The 16729-nt window shown below is 35.3% G+C and overlaps 4 protein-coding genes across 5 annotated transcripts; 1 reads left to right on the forward strand and 3 right to left on the reverse strand.

Annotated features, from left to right (window-relative positions):
- The first annotated feature begins 694 nt into the window (after window positions 1-694).
- Window positions 695-2668, forward strand: LOC107023402 (ankyrin repeat-containing protein BDA1-like). Its single transcript, XM_027917781.1, is given in 3 exon segments — window positions 695-1502; window positions 1572-2006; window positions 2009-2668. Coding segments are annotated over 3 exon segments (1464 nt in total). The 5' UTR covers window positions 695-926; the 3' UTR covers window positions 2462-2668.
- A 64-nt stretch (window positions 2669-2732) lies between these two features.
- Window positions 2733-4688, reverse strand: LOC107023405 (ferredoxin-like). Of its 2 annotated transcripts, none has more exons than XM_027917782.1 (2): window positions 4141-4688; window positions 2733-3356 (listed from the first exon to the last, which is right to left on the reverse strand). In XM_027917782.1, the coding sequence occupies exon 2, from the start codon at window positions 3348-3350 to the stop codon at window positions 2895-2897; it is 456 nt and encodes a 151-aa protein (XP_027773583.1). In that variant the 5' UTR covers window positions 3351-3356; window positions 4141-4688; the 3' UTR covers window positions 2733-2894. The 2 variants fall into 2 exon arrangements, with proteins under 2 accessions (XP_027773583.1, XP_015079580.1); XM_015224094.2 differs by having other exon boundaries at window positions 4008-4141.
- A 125-nt stretch (window positions 4689-4813) lies between these two features.
- LOC107023404 (60S ribosomal protein L10a-1-like) lies at window positions 4814-7393 on the reverse strand. Its single transcript, XM_015224092.2, has 6 exons — window positions 7304-7393; window positions 7073-7108; window positions 6131-6350; window positions 5610-5775; window positions 5215-5420; window positions 4814-5107 (listed from the first exon to the last, which is right to left on the reverse strand). Exons 2-6 carry the CDS (start codon window positions 7075-7077, stop codon window positions 5054-5056), a joined length of 651 nt encoding a protein of 216 aa, XP_015079578.1. The 5' UTR covers window positions 7078-7108; window positions 7304-7393; the 3' UTR covers window positions 4814-5053.
- A 1344-nt stretch (window positions 7394-8737) lies between these two features.
- Window positions 8738-15596, reverse strand: LOC107021394 (transmembrane 9 superfamily member 5). The gene is made up of 7 exons (XM_015222050.2): window positions 15328-15596; window positions 12881-12921; window positions 11891-12479; window positions 11648-11779; window positions 10626-10782; window positions 10055-10539; window positions 8738-9404 (listed from the first exon to the last, which is right to left on the reverse strand). The coding sequence occupies exons 1-7, from the start codon at window positions 15474-15476 to the stop codon at window positions 9188-9190; spliced, it is 1770 nt and encodes a 589-aa protein (XP_015077536.1). The 5' UTR covers window positions 15477-15596; the 3' UTR covers window positions 8738-9187.
- Between the last annotated feature and the right edge of the window lie 1133 nt (window positions 15597-16729).

The raw sequence follows: 16729 nt of genomic DNA on the forward strand, positions 1-16729 counted from the left end.
ATATACCTATTTCTTTTAGTTCACATGTATTTTATAAAGAAATTACTCTCTCTGGTCCTCGTGTAACATAACACCAAATTCTTGGAGCAACACATCTCTTGCTGCCTTTTTTTTCCCCTCCTTTATTCTTCTCTCTGTTACGGTCTATCCCTACGCCTTTACCCTATTACTTACCTATAATATTTATCTAAACTATTTCTGTACATTTTGAAACATATGTGTTAAAGAATGACAAAAGTTTAACATCGGTGTTTAATGAGATGGGTGGACTCCTTACAAGGCTTGGACAATCCTCCTTCCTTTGAGTTGACTTTTGGGTGTGAATTAGGCCTAAGACCTAATTTCACATGGTATCAAAACAGGGTCCGTCTCACCCGATGTTAGGGCCTCCAAAATCAAAATTGCCTACGCACCAGATGCTAAACACTGGGCGTGAAGTGGGGTGTTAAAGAATGACAAAAGCCCCACATCGATGGTTAATGAGATGGGTGAACTCCTTATAAGGTTTGGACAATCCTCCTCCCTTTGAGCGCTTTTGCCTTATAAGGTTTGGACAATCCTCCTCCCTTTGAGCGCGACCTAAGACCTAATTTAATATTTTTGAAGGTACCAGTACTGTTGATACTTTTCCCCCCAACACAAGTCTCCCAATTAGTATTTTACTAGACTTATGCACCCAATTGTTTAATCACAATTCACAAACCACTGAAGAGTGAACATCCATATTTCATTTACAAAGGTATCTCTTTCTCTTACTCACACATTCACTTTCCATACTGCTTCCTGTCAAGCCACTAAAGCGAGAGCTTTAAGGAGGAGATTTTTGACCTTTTTAGTTAAAAGGATGAGGTCTCCTAGTTTAATTTATTTTTTAGATTGTATTTAGGCGACTAATTTTATTGAGTACGGACTTTGTTTGATAGGAAATGGATGAGATGAAGCGAGCAGCTCAAAATGGGGATGTTAATGCTTTTTACGGAATAATTGAAAAAAATCCATCAATTCTTAAAGAGATTGACGCGTTAGAATTTGTAGAAACTCCTTTGCACACAGCTGCAGCTTGTGGGAACACTGCTTTTGCCATTGAAATGTTGAGCTTAATGCCTAGTTTCGGAAGGAAGCTGGACCCCAGGGGATATAGCCCTCTGCATTTAGCACTGAGTAATGGACAGGTAGACACTGTGAAGGTACTCATAAGATATGATCCTAAACTCATTCAAGTAAGAAGCAGGGAGAGGCTAACACCGCTGCACTATGTAACTGCTCAAACTGACAATGTTGAGCTTCTCGGCGAGTTTCTCCTTGCTTGCCCCACCGCAATCAAGGAAGTGACCATTCGAGGAGAAACAGCTGTGCATCTCGCTGTGTTAAGTAACAAGTTGCCCGCTTTTAAAGTTCTAATGGGTTGGCTCTACCGGACTAGCAATAAAAAGATATTGGACTGGAAAGATAACGAGGGATCCACAGTGTTGCACATTGCTGTAGAAACAAGTCAAGTTGAGGTATATCATGTTTCTTCATGTATATTCATTTTTGGTTATTTTATTATTATATATGATGATGATCTGCAGGTTGTGAAGATTTTAGCAAAGGAACTAGCGTATATTAATGCTACAAATCGGTATGATAAGACAGCTCTTGATATTGTTGAGGATCAAATAACATTTTCAGCTTTCAATGATAATCCGAACCAAGTTTATGTAAAAATTAAGAAAATATTGGATAAGGTTGGTGCCATGACGACATCAGAACTTCCTAAGAAGTTTACAATGGCGGATCTTCTTCAAGATATTCCACATTTCACTGACCTCACCAACGTAATCAGATCACATGCAGCAGCAATTGTGGATTCACGTAAAGGATTAACAGAGGATGCGCGAAATGCATACCTGATAGTTACTATTTTGCTTGTAACGGCTAGTTTTCAAGCTGTTCTCAGTCCTCCAGGTGGCGGTTGGGAAACGAAAGACGACGATACTAATAACAATAATAATACCTCTCTGGTTATGCCATGCCTGCCAAGACAACCAATTCCTCAATCCACAAACATTCATTTCCAAGCGTAAGGGGACCAAAAAAAGGTCTTTTTTACCCATTTTTAATAATGAATTCCATTACTTTTGCTCTTGCTGTTGCTCTGACTTTTGCGCTGCTGCCCTTCCATGTTGAAAACACTGCATTGTTGCTATGGTCACTTGTGTTTCTCATGGTCACCTATTCAATGTCTGTTATACTCATATCGCCAAATCACAACGGCGAGTGGATTATCGCCGCTGCATGTTCGTTTGCTGCACTATTCGGAGTTCATGGATTTTTTAGTTTTTCCAAGCTTACACAAGTTGCAGGATCAATGTGGATACCAATACCCTGTGTTGCCAATTTCATTCGCCGGACATGTACTAGAGGTCTTAAAAGATATCGCATGGAAAGGAAAGTCCGTCTAAGCAAATACAATACTTGATTTCAGATCATCACCAACAATTACTCTTTTGTGTCTCAAAAATAATATCTACAGTTCTCTCTTCAGTTTTAAGTATGTTTCGTGTGACTTTGTTTTTCTTCAAGTTTTCTTTCACTGGATTTATATAGAGGTACATTTAATAGCGATTGCTATGAAATTCATGTCTCATTTACGACACATATCTCTCTAGTTGTTCATTGTTGGTAGATATTATTCATGTGCACATGATCAAATGGATGTAGTTTGATATAAACACCAGGTGCGGATATCATTTTCACAAAGTGAACCATAATAACCATTCATTAAACGAACATCATTCAAACACAATAGGTTCCTGATTGAATTCTACACCTGACCATTCTCAATTACAGAACAATTTTCCAACTGCTTCAACCTTAAACAAGAGCATACACATAATTAGATATATAAATAACTAGTAAAGATCAGATTCCTGGTGAGTATGAATCTCACAATCTGAGGTTGGGTAAGAAACACATGTGAGCACATAGCCCTCCTCTATTTGATTATCATCCAGAAAAGATCCATCGGATTGATCAACAGATCCTGATACAATCTTCCCAACACATGTTGAGCATGCACCTGCCCTGCAAGAATAAGGGAGTTCGACTCCAACATTTTCAGCTGCATCGAGGATGTAAGTATCTGAAGATGCCTCGAATTCATGCTCAACACCATCTGGACAAACCAACTTGACCTTGTAAACTGCTGATGCTGATACTCTAAACCCAGAGCTAGACTTCAATCCAAAGCCCTTAGAGATGCTCCTTACAAACCCCAGAGACACTGGGGTCTTAATGAAGACACTCTTTCTTTGGGTGTGAGGAGCAGTTTTTACTATAGAGGTTGCAGCAAGTCCGACAGTTGACATGTTCACCTGATTAAAAAAAGGAACAATTTAACTACTTATAACACCTAGTGTTCAAGAAATAATATCTTTGTTGGTGCTCAAAAAAAGAAAAAGTATGAATCTATTGAATTCAAATGAAACTAGAATTTTTATCTTCACCCAATTAATGTTGCGTATCAGGTAAAACTAAGTTACTAACAGGTTTTACATGTCTGATTTTTCTAACAAAGTGGTTGTAATTTGTAATCAGTTTAACATTCAATAATGTACTGCTCTTCACTCGAAGCTCCATATAGAGTGACCTGCTAGACACTTGTAAAAAGTTACTACTAAAACCAGAAAGCGAAAGAGCTATCTTCCATCTGCATGTCATTCAGGTAAACAAGAAAAAGAACATCAAATTGAATTTAGAATGAAAGAATAACGAATAGTTCCAAACACCCAAAATTCAGCTAAGACTAAAGATCCAACCTTTAATCCTACACCATGAATTTCACCAACAAATGAAAAGGGAAAATTGTAAATTTCAACAACCAATACTAAAACAAGACAAACCCAATACTCAGAAGAAATCAACAAGCATAACACGAGATATTCACATGAAACACACAAGTCCAGAATCATAACCAAAAAGTTCAAAAACATTAATTTTTTTTAAAAAGAAGGGAGGCTTCTTACTGGAGAAGGAAGGCGGAGTAATCAAGGAGGAGCAGAGAGGATTAGAAAGAATCCAAATGAGAGCAATGCATTAGGCAATCTCAAAATGTCACCTTCAACAAATATATATAGAGAGTTATGTTTTGGGGATTACCGAATTAAGATGCTGCCCATGGGTTCTTCTTTCCCCTTTTTGGAATTACAATGGGAGTCTTTACCTATTTGCCCTTCCCTACTCATTTTGTACTCTTATTCGAAATATGATCAAAATAAAAACTATTGTTCAAGCTAATTTATGAGAATCTAAATTAATTTTACAAAATATTTATCACCCTCCATCCAAACTAGTTAATGTGAATCTAAATTAATTTATTACTAATTATTTATCACTCCGCAAACCGTTAGTGCGAAATACATTCTACAGTCAACTTAGAAATGGAACACTACAAGACTCGGACTACAACGCAGGCATCATCGATCTAAAACTCTCTCATGCATCTATCTTTTAGTCTGTTAATTCTTTAGAGTGGTGATGCCTCGTGAATAATAAGCTTGAAACGAGTATTATTTTATCACCTTTAGTTTTGGTTTAATAATAAGCTTACTTATCAAGGGGACTCCACCAATTTCTTTATAAGCTAAGCACGAAGGCTAATTAGAAAGAGTCAATTAAAAAAAAAATTGCAACATATAGTTGCCCTTTCTACTAAAGACATTGTAAAAAATTTGTAGGTTTGAATAAAATCTTTTTTCAAGCCTCTTAGAGAATATTACACCAAAAAAGCTTTTTATGATGTACTGTGAGATTGTTATAAAAACCAACACAGTTTTATGTTTCACTGTCCAAAACTACAGAATAAAGTAATGTACTACAATTGGCATCTCGGATTGTTACTGGGATCAGTGAAAACATCATTAACGAAGAGAAAGCAAAAATATCCCTAAAAGTTTTATAGATATTCAAAACAAGATAACAAAAATAACAACTACCCAAAATTTTCAAAGAGTGTCTACAGCTCACAACAAGAAAGCCTGAAAAATTTCCAACAACAGAAACAGAAATCTTCTTAAAAGATACGTTGTGTTTTTCCCATGGTGCTCTTCAAGTACAAGCACCTAACCTGTATTGACAAAAACATTGCAGAAATTAGAACTGGAATGTAAAGTATCCAATCCAGGAAAATATTGAAATAGAGATGGTTAAACTAGGACTCCGAGAGGTACTCACATTTTGCCAATTCTTCTTCAGCAATGAAACAAGAAAGTTGACACTCATTTGCACATTCTGGAAGATCTGCTTCTCCTCCATATCCATGTTTCCAACAGCAACACCCATGCAGAGCACCTTTTTCAATTGAAACTTGATAGTGGCCTTGGTCTCATTAACCTTGGATTCAAGAGACTCTTGGTGGGAAACAAGGGTGGGAAACTTACCTGCATTTACAAATGGAAAAAGCAACTCAGACATGAATTTGAAGGTGAACATACAAGCTTGGACTAAACTACCATGAGTACATGATTGCCACTGAAAGGAAGTGACAAATGCAACATTCTACTGGATGAAGAAAAGCAGCTAACCTAAACAAACAGCATATAAAGAATTAAGATAATCTATGAACTTGCCTGCCTTGTTCAGACCAGGCCCCAACAAACGGGGAATCTGCTTGATGACAGATTCTGAAGCCAAGAAAGCATGGTATTTCTTTGCAAGTTTCTTGACCAGTTTCTTGTTCTTGTTGAGCTTCTTCAAGCCTTCAACATCCATGTACTCCAAACCAATCTTTTCTGCCTGCAAACATAAAAAGCACAAAGTTTTAATCATTCTTTCTAAACAAATAAACAGAAGACTCAGGAAATGTACAAAGAGATGCAGTTTTTTGGCCAATCTGATATTAACAGCCACAATATTCCCAAGACAATATCAATAACAATAACAATCCAACATCAAAGTGTCATGTCTGGTGGGCTAGGAAAAAAAACTCTGATGTTTCAGGCTTGTTTTAATGAGAAATTAATCATCCCATTGTTAAGCTAAATCTTGCAAGCAGGAGATGTTAGTTCAGTAAAGCCTTCCAACAAAAGCATAGTTCTTAACATAATCAGTTCATATATTGCCCACTAGTTAACATATTCATTAAAATTACCTCTCCGACATGCTGAGCATCTCCAAGCATACAGATCTTCATCTTAGGGCGAGGAATGTGTGGTAACTTCACGGATCCACTGAAACGCTTGTCCTTTTGGGGATCATAGTTCTTCAATCCAATCTGGAGCTCAATGGTCTCGCTGAACTTCCTTTTCTTCTCCGCTGAATCATTCTTAATCACAGAGATGGCTTCTCTGAGGGCCTCACTCTGAAGCTTACTGTAAAAGAATCAAAATCAAATTAAAATTAGAATATACAGCAACACCTTTAAATGGATATCAAAAGGGATTTTCAATAATTGAGACACAATTATTACTAAACAAAAGGTCAAGAATAATCAGCAACACCTTTAAATGGATATCAAAAAGGGATTTTTAATAATTGATACACAATTATCACTAAACAAAAAGGTCATATAGTAAAGGATCTTATAAAAATGAAAAAATAATCAAAACTGCAATTCAAATGCTGAACACGGGAGGAGCATTTCTCAAGCATTTTTATTAGCACGAACTCCACAATCATAATGCTTGTGGTTTCCACATAAAAGACGAGCTCTTTGAAAGAAATAATTTGTAATAAGGGATTCTTTCACTTAAACCAAGGAAATAATCAAAAGAGTAACTACTTGAACACATAAAATAAAATTTTCTAGGATTAATCGTCAAAGAAAATCAAAAGAATGCCAAATAACACTAGGTTGTTATAACCAATATTCTAACAGTATAAAAGCTTCAGATGCGTAATATTCCTGCCTTTTTAAAAACATAAATATGAATAAAAATTGAATGGAAAGGTGGATCAACTACTTATAATCAGCAAAACAATGCAGAAAATTGATTATCAAAGCAAAACTTAGAAGATGTAAGTTGTAACACAGTAAAAACAAATAACATATTGAATTTAAAAAAAAAACAGAAATTTGGAGCTTCATTCATACCTCATGGCTCAAAAATCTCTCCTCCTTCAAACTCACCTGTCAATAAAAAATCACAGACACAAAAAAAATCAGTTCTCAGATATATCAGGAGCTAAAGAAAATTCAATCATTTTCACGTCTTCTCAACAACAAAAGGACACAAAATCTTACAATATCAATCAGTATATCCAAATTCAAACCCTAGAAATGATGCATCAATGTGAATGAGAGAGCGGTAGATAAGAAAGATACCTGTAAGAGAAAACCCTCGATTTAGGGTTTGTAAGCCGATGATGAAAAAGTCTAGTTGATTGCTATCTTTTTAAATACAGGGCTCTTAGTGGGCCGGGCTTGGGTAGGATGGTATAGAAACTGGGCCCATAGCACGCAGGCCCATTAGATGGAAGAAAGCCAACAGCCCAGTTCTGGATTTGGTTTGGTTCGTTCCCATTCAATATATTTTTTATTTAACCTTAATATTTACTCTATTAATGGTTATTTGTCACATTTTAAACTTATTTCTAGCTTTTAAATTTTTCATGAACATAGCTAGGTTTCAAAAAAACTAAGAGATGGAACTGATAATCACGTTCGCTTATGAACGTGGAAGTAAAATATGTTTATCATTAATGAATAGGGAAATTAACATGAAAAGATTGTTATATTTTAACATTTAACTATTATTGTTAAGAAAAAAAATAATTATAATTCACCATTATCTCTTAATTAATGTTTTTCATGATCACAACTTACAATCAGACTATATTGTATATGAAGTTGACCTTAACAACATATATAAAACTAGGTGAGAGCAAGGGGTTCATCTGAATCTTCTTCAAAAAATAAAAATTTATTGATGGTAGATGTTAGATTTTTTTGACTTAATGTGTATTTGCTTCTTTATATTTTGATTTTCTTACAAAATCTGACTCCGGCATTGACTAATTAAAGATAATGTAACCCTTTCCACTTACAATTCTGGTACCTAAAAAGAGTCATCTGATACGAGATATTGTCCAAAACTAATGCAGGTAAAAGTTTTTTTTTATATATAAATTACTCGTAGTTTTTGAAAAGGAGATTCTAGATCAATTGCAATAGTTGATAATCAAGTTGATACTTGAATGACATAATTATAATTGAAGTAATGAAAGTAAGATAACGAACATATTCGAGAAGAAGGAGATGACATACTAGCTAGAACATCAAAAGGAACATTCAACAACATTATAGGCATGAACCAATTTTGCTTTTAATGTATCGGTTTTACATATATTTTACTTGTATTGTATTAAATAATTCTATTTAGTACTCCATATGTATATATAATATTACATGTTAGCAAAAAAATATACTAGATATTCTTCTCACCTTGTCCTTGTTATAATGAATAGAGTTATCCTTCAAGATTTTGTATCCTACTAACTTTCTAGTTTTTCACCATGCTTAAAAAAATAAAAGGAAGAATCCTCTGACGTTTCAACTTGTTAGTGTGAAATGTGAATATTATATATGAGAAACAAATTATTTTTTTTTGTTTCGCGCTAATTAATACTGTAAATAAGATCACGAAAAACCCTACCAGCAACTTCCGTTCAATGCCTATGGAGTTGTCTCGTGGTTATTTCATGGAAAAATCTTGTGTTAGCATAGTATGATAACAGAATGTGGAATCTGAAGTGTTGAGCAGTTAAAAATATGCAGATTTCATCGTATTTTCACATAGTTGATGGATAGAATGGCTCCATAAACTGCAAAACAACTTTCATCGAATCAAACCCCAGCTGTATAGCAACAAACAGTAAGCAGAATGAACTACCAGACAACGCTAAAATTTAAAATTGATGTTGAGAACATGAACCAGAAAAATGTAACTACATAGTTTCATCCAACATCTGGACTGGTCATATTTCCAGCTCATATAGGGATGCCAAGTACTTTCCAATTTGACATTTCTGCTAGTTTTGCTGTCAATGCTCATATGTCCAAAAACAAGAAACATTTTTCCATTTTGTTTAGCTTCCCATATCACTGAAGAGGTTGTAAAATGATATCAAGCATGAAAATGGAAACCTTTTTGTTCAACTTCATAGATCACTGGAGAGTGCTTCAAGAAGTAGCAATCAAGGAGGACTCTCATTCACTTTTTACAGCATGGTAGATGTGACGAGTAAACATCAAGGAAGCGCGGAGACTGATTGTTCCAAGCATAAGGAAAAATGCATAGCATATGCAAGTGTTGTATACAAAGAAGATGGTAGTCTGCAAGACCCCGCTCATGTTTGATTTGCAATAGAAGTATATGGAGTAGACAAACATAAATACAGCAGTTGAGCCCCCACGGAAAATAGACCTGCACCAAATACCATATTGATCAGTTTTCTGAGGCAGCCACAGATTTTGTGAAAGAACTAGCAAATAGAACAAATGAATAGCAAGCAGCAACTTAGTAAATTAAGCTACATTGCAGTTATTTCTTAGATATCTGCTAACAATTGTTTGGGAACCTAAAATTCTTTTGTATCTGGGTTCACATTTTGCTCAACATATATATTGATCCAGTATAAATGAGGGTTACAACTTGCGCATAAATGCGCGAGAACAATTACACCAGACTCACCAAGTAAAACTTATTTGGTACTCCCAATTTAACAAATGTAAAGAGTTCAATTTCATTACCAGAATGACAACTACCATGAATGTCAAAACTGATGTTAACTGTAATTGATGAACAGAAAAAAAGTGGGATTTGGTCCCAAAGAGAGGGACCTCTTGTTAACTCTAGTGTCCTGCATCTGGTGTTCAACAATACTCAGTTGTCATTCAGTTCTTACGTAACACACAGTACCTCTCACGGTACCATGATTCGATGAGTCACTCACTAATGTCATAAAGTCACAAGAAGGTAGCTTATGCAGTGAGGAAAATAATAACGGGCGAGATATGTATGCATGCAGTCCCTAGAAATGATTAGTACAAAGAAAGATCCAAATTGATACATACCGCCACCACCATTCATGATCTTCCACTGTCAGCTGAATATATGTCAAACCAATGCTTAGGGTCATAGTGAGCAGTATGAGGATTATAAACATAAAGAACAGAATACCAGGAAGAGTTGAAATCTTGTAGCCCCAAAGGGTAAAATACAACTGGTGTAACTCAACAACAATGGCACTGAAAGGTAGAAGACCAGCCAAAAACATTTGACCAGGTGTCTTCCTGTACCAAGCTAGCGATGGAATCTCTCTTGCACACTTCTTTGTGGCAGACGGTGCTTGAAACTCAGACCTACGCCGATAGCCAATTATCCCACCAAGAGCAAGCAGTGGAATAGCGATGAGGGTATAAACAAGAATAATGACAAGTATGGTGCCAAATGGAATAGCTAAAGTAGCTCCAAATGATACCGCCACTGAATTAAGGAAAAACTGCAGTACGAGGAATGGTCCAAGGAAGAGCACTGCAGAGAAAGTAACACTCCTTTCCTAGAAGTTAAAAGAAAAAGTATTCAGTTCCTGAATAAACAATAATTACAGAAATAAAAAGTTTGAAGGAAGTTGATGAAAGTTACCCATCCAGTTTCAATAAATTGACTGTAGAAGGAGGCAGAGCTGTATCCTGCAACTGCAGATGTAAGGGTATAAATTATGACCAAGGATGTCAAGAGAGCTCCACGATTATATGGATATAGGACACCAAGAAACGCCAATATAAATAAGCAGCAGAACCTGTATGGGCATCAGAAGAAACAGTTAACCAAAGGCAAAAAATGTGCCTTGCGTGATCAATTAGGTAATACAAATAGGTCAAACATAATCATGCAATAAGGACCACCCATACATGGAAAATATTCGCATATAATGGAAACCACACAGATTACTTTGAAAATACAAAAAAGAGCTTAAAAGGTTTTACATTATCTTTAGAATTCATAAATTGAAAGTTCTACATTATCTTGTTACAAGACCTTCTGTCCTATATATTTTCAAAATATCTAAGCTCTAATTGTCAAGGTTAAACAACATTTCCTCAAAGCTATCTTTCCATTATATCTTACTTTTACCAGAACAATACAGAATATAGAAGATAAATGATGCTGATACTGATACCATGGAACATAATGTTGGGATAACATTGTCACAATGACTAAGGCATTGTAAGAGTTTATTGGCAAGGGCAGAGGATGGATACAAGAAGGACGCATATGTCGAAGTCTACTGCATATAGTATCACGTGGATAGTCTGGTTGGAAAGAAGTCAATAACAAAAGATGCTTCCAAGGAAGAAAGCAAAACTTCTCTTTTGAGAAAGAATAGATGTCCTCAGAATCTGCATTTTTTGGCGTGATGGTGTTGAATATATGATGAGGTTCATATTTTTCTTTTTATTGGATCTTATAGGGTATGTAATACAATATCCTAAACTACAGTCTAGAGATAAAATATCTTGAGCTGGATATCAAACAGGCAATCTTATGCACAGAGATTCTCTTCTAGTCTTAAGTCACAAAAGAAATAGAAGATGGCTCGCTTGTCGTATGAACGGCATAAACAACTATGAAGTCATCTGACGGATCAATAAGAGCTTACTTACAATGTCAATAGCTGGGTACCAGCACCAATAACTGCACAGAGCAGAGGCATGTTTGGTGGACATCTAAAAACGTCACCATGAAGGTACTTCCAACCCACTTCTTTGTCTTCCTCTTCATCACCGCTAGACCATCTGCATATCAGTCATACAAATATGATGACAGTACTTTCAGCTTCAGATGCTTTCATGTATATAGATTATTTGTTGTGCCATTAGCAAAAATGGGCATGATATGAGGCTTACTTTCTCAGATCATTCTTAAGGTGCTGCATCATACTCACAGCAAAAAAGGTCATCAGCAGAACAGAAATAACAATTGAATTAATTATCGAGAACCAATGAATTTGACGGTTCACTGGTTTTCCCGAATCCCTCGAGTATCTTGCCATTCTATTCTCAAATGGAATTGATGTTTCATTCCAGCGTACAGTATATGTGAAGGTAACAGTTAGGTCTATATCTTCTGTTATATCCACAACATTGCTTGGATCACTGAGAGCATGTATTTGTATGACTTGGTTTCCATTGTAAAGGACATCAAATTGGACATGCTTAAAGAGAAAATACTTGGGGCCCTTTCCATCCAGGGTCCAGAGTTCATCTTCAATTTTCCCAACAAATCCCCAGAAAGGGAGATCATCGAAGTACATCTGGTAGTAGTAATCTTTAATAATAGCAGCCCTGAACTTTGAGACATCATTTTGATCAAGCTTCTTGTGGCACAGGACAACCCCATCTTTCTCCACTCCAAATTTCAACTGATACAAGGTATTGGTTAAACGGTCACCATTCAGAACTTCCCCAAGGGATTCCTTTTCCGGAAGCAGCTCACCTGTCAAGTGAAACTAAAAGGTCAACTAACTCTAGAGATTACCAGTCATACCAATACAAAATATATAAAACAGTACAATATTCTCATCACAGTTTGCCCTTGGTCTAATCAGTAATAACGTTTTGAGTTTATGTAAGTATATAAGAAGCAGAATAAGTTAATAGTACAGTGTCTCTGTATAATACAACAACACACCCAGTATAATCCCACAAGTGGAGTCTAGGGAGGATAGGATGTACGCAAACCTTACCTCTACCTTTGGTGGGGATAGAGAGGTTGTTTCCAATAAACCCACAGCTCAACACAAAGAAAAACGAAGCATGTACCCTAGCAAGATACAAAGCAACTATGCCTAACTAGTTGGGGTCGACTATACTCAAGTGCAAGCTAAAAATGCTGACCTGGCTGGCAGAATGGCAGGTCATAATATTGATATGTTTCACTGCAAAAGAATAACAGATATAGGAATATCAGGATTATCTGCTGCAAGGGTGAAAACTCAGACATTTTACTTTTTCAGCAAGCAAGAAAACTTGGATATTTTACATTAAGGTCCTTGCTTTGATGATTCAAATTACATAGAAGTTTGCACAAGAATGAGAAAGACCCTCTAAGAATTACTAAAGCCACTAAAAAAATATCAATGGAAGATGCAGAGTTGGAGAGCTTCCATCTAAAAAGAAAGAAAATTTTTCCTTATATGTTGGTTTATGTTGGGATCTAAAAAGGGAAAATATTTGATGCTTAGAAAAGATAAGAGAATGGGGACCTTGAAACTTGGAACACATTTAAATGCAGATGCTGAAAGTTCTTCAAGATGACTAACAGCTTCATTTATGTAGCACATAGAAGTTTTAGCATGTACCACAATAGCCTGGGAAATCCATGGAAGATATCAACGAGTGCCCAAAAAAAATAAAAAATCATTGACTTCCTAAGGAGGATACATTTTGCTGAAAGATCTCATAGTTCTTTTTGGCAAAAGAAAGCAAAAATGGGAAGAAAGAAAGCCGCAATGAAAGATGATCCAAAAGAGAAGCGTTTAGAAGTATACCACAAAAATTAGCATAAGAAATACAATCATGGAAGAAGAAGGAAAGCTCCAAGTAAGAAGCAAATTCATGTTTAAAAGTGTGGATATACAAAACATTTTTAGGAATCTAATACCCATTGGCCATTACCATCTAAACTTATAAAAAGAATTAAGTGTCAAATTTCCCAACATATATTGAGGACTTGTAAAATATGTGTACCATGAACAAAATCTCTTTCTCTCTGAAACATATCAAGCTTGCAAGTCAAAAAATAATTTTCCACAAAGATGAGGAGCCATAAGTTAAAAATATGGACCTTAACCTAACTCACTCAAAGTTTAGCTCATGAGATGAGGATTGCCAAAGGCTACAACCACAGAAGAAGACAATAGGCCATACCCTCAACAAATATGGGACCCTTAGCCTTAGTTGCACGGACTCTTCACTTTTGATGCCGCACCCGTGTCGGACTCACCAAAAATACACTACTTTTGGCGAATCCGACACACACCCGTTGACATATTTGAAGAGTCCGAGCTACATAGCCCTTAGCACCCCTTACCCAAGCTAGGACACCCATGCTACGATTGGACATGTGATGCATGTTCAATGTAACATTGGACAAAGGCAAATTCAGGATTTTAAGTTTATGAGTTTTGAACCACTACTCTATTTGTTTACTGGGTTCTCGTAAATTATCTATAAATATTAAGTGAATTTCTTACCATAAATATAGGGGTTAGCCTAAAACTACTTGGTTCTGCCGAACCCCTAAATTCTATTGTAGATCAGTCATGCATCAGAACCCAATATTGGGTAAATCAATAATAAGGATGAGTCTCGTTTTGTTACCATTTTGAGAAAATAGACATAAGTCCTAATTTAACACCAAAAGCTAGCCCGAGGGTTGAGGATTGTCAAAACCATATAAAGGACATGACAACTCATTTCACTTCGCATAATTCAAGTTTAAGCAATTCGTTTTTCAATGGATAAAGGATATAGAAATGATTCTTAAAGACAAACTTTTGGGGAAATGCCACCAATGACTATCTTCCTCTTCAAGAATAGAAGCACTCAAGACCAATTATAGTCCTTCATCAGTCTCTTTGTGCTTGGCAAATGACATAACATCCGTTACTTCCCACTTTCTAATCTAAATAATCAACTAATTTGACATCTCCTGAGAACAATTCGAACAACAAAATTGAACATTGTGTATTCCAATTTGGGAAACTATGCCTAACAAACTTGGTCACTAGGCCTTTCTCAAAGTGGCTAGCCTGAAGACTTAAAACTCAATTATCCTTAGTAGCAGCACATTTTATTTAAAATTCTTGGTGATCATTAGTTGAACCTCTCTTCCAAGCTGAATGTATGTATTTATACTAAGTTTATGGTCACTGTCACAGAGTATCAACTGAGTGTAATGGTACTCCCTCCATGGTCATTTTACGTGGCACTTTTCGGATTTTGAGTAAACATTTTAAATTATTAATTCTTGTGACCCATACTTTTTTATAATTAGTTTATAAATATATAAATTTCATTTCAAAATATTTGAATGCTCCATGTGCAAATTGCCAATCAAACTTAAACGATTTGCCACTCGGAAAAAAAAGTATCTTATGAATTGGGACAGAGGGAGTATTTAAACATCCTGGATCTACCTCAGGTGACAGGAAGAGGTTTTCGGCAACAAGTCTGATTAATGGCAACAAATATTGTCAATAACAGCACAAAATTTAACAATTTTAACAACATTCCTCACGGAATCAAAAGAAAATCTGAAAAACCCGCATTTGAGGGAATACCTGGGATTATTCAAAGGACCAACTTTGTTGACAAAAAGAGGGACTTCATCTCCAATGTTGTAGCGATGATCATTTAGTGAAGCCAGAGAGACACCCAGCATTAGCAGCAAGTGAAATGGTAGGACCAACTGAGAAATCATACGACCCATTTACCCGATCCAGATGAAGAAACACAAATTCTTCAATTGAATAAACAAGAAAGGAAATTGATTTCCTAATTAAATAGTCAACTCAACCAACACTGTAAGCAGTAAGGACTAAGGCAGGCATACTAATTTCTGAATTTATTTTGTTTTTTTAAAGTTTCTGAAAAAATAACCCCCAAAATACAATTCTAGGATACGTTTGGCCATGTGATATGGTATCATGATACGAAATCATATGATATCATGATATCGAATCATGAAATAAAATTAAAGTTTTGTTTGGATATGTAATATGGAATTTTGGTGTTGTAAATTTTTTCATTAACATAAATCTCATAAGTTGTAAAACTATTAAAATAGCTCCAATTATTTATTCAATTTTATCAAATAAATAAAAATTATAAAATCGCATAGTAAATTATTTCAAAACTATTTGTTCTCCACTTAAGTAATTATTTCATCAATATATTTGAGTAAAGATGAAACACCTTTCACGGGTTCAAGATTTTATTACTCGACAATCGTAAAGTGTGAGTTAAAATGACTAAATGTTGGAGAGAATAAAATTTTATGTTTGTGAGAATAATAAATTTTAAAAAGTAATTATCTGACTATTAATTTTATTTGCATGTGAAATAAATGGTTAGTAGATATAAATGTGGGGTTATTTTGACAAAATATAAACTCGTGGATCAATTTTTGTATTAAAATATCTCAAATCATGATATGGTATTCCCAATATGATTCCATATCATGGTTTTTGGAGAGTATGGAATCGTGAGATGGAATCAGCGTAAAATCGTCATGTCCAAACGTTGATTCTATCTCACGATCAGAGGCGAAGCGACCTTGATACAAGGGGGTATATGAACCTCCTTCGACGGAAAATTATCTATTTATACATGGTTAAAATAATATTTTATGTATATAAAGTAGATATCAAACCCCCTTCAGCTATTCCACGTGTCTATTTCTATGAATTTTGAACCCCTTTATTGAAAATTCTGATTACGCTACTGCTCACGATACCATATCGTGATATAGTATTACATGACCAAACGCCTACTTACTCCTCTTCTGTTTTTTTTTTTACAATTTCTTAAATTTCAATTTTCCACTTTAAGACTATAAAATTTAAAAAAAAGATACTACGTTTAACATATTTCTAAATTATCACAAAATTCAAAAACACTAAGATAATTTTATTTTATTTATCCAAACTTTAGTGAACAAATTAGCGAAGAACATGGTAAAGA

The sequence above is a fragment of the Solanum pennellii genome, chromosome 6 (genome assembly GCF_001406875.1).
Source record: "Solanum pennellii chromosome 6, SPENNV200".
Classification (NCBI taxonomy): Eukaryota; Viridiplantae; Streptophyta; class Magnoliopsida; order Solanales; family Solanaceae; genus Solanum; species Solanum pennellii.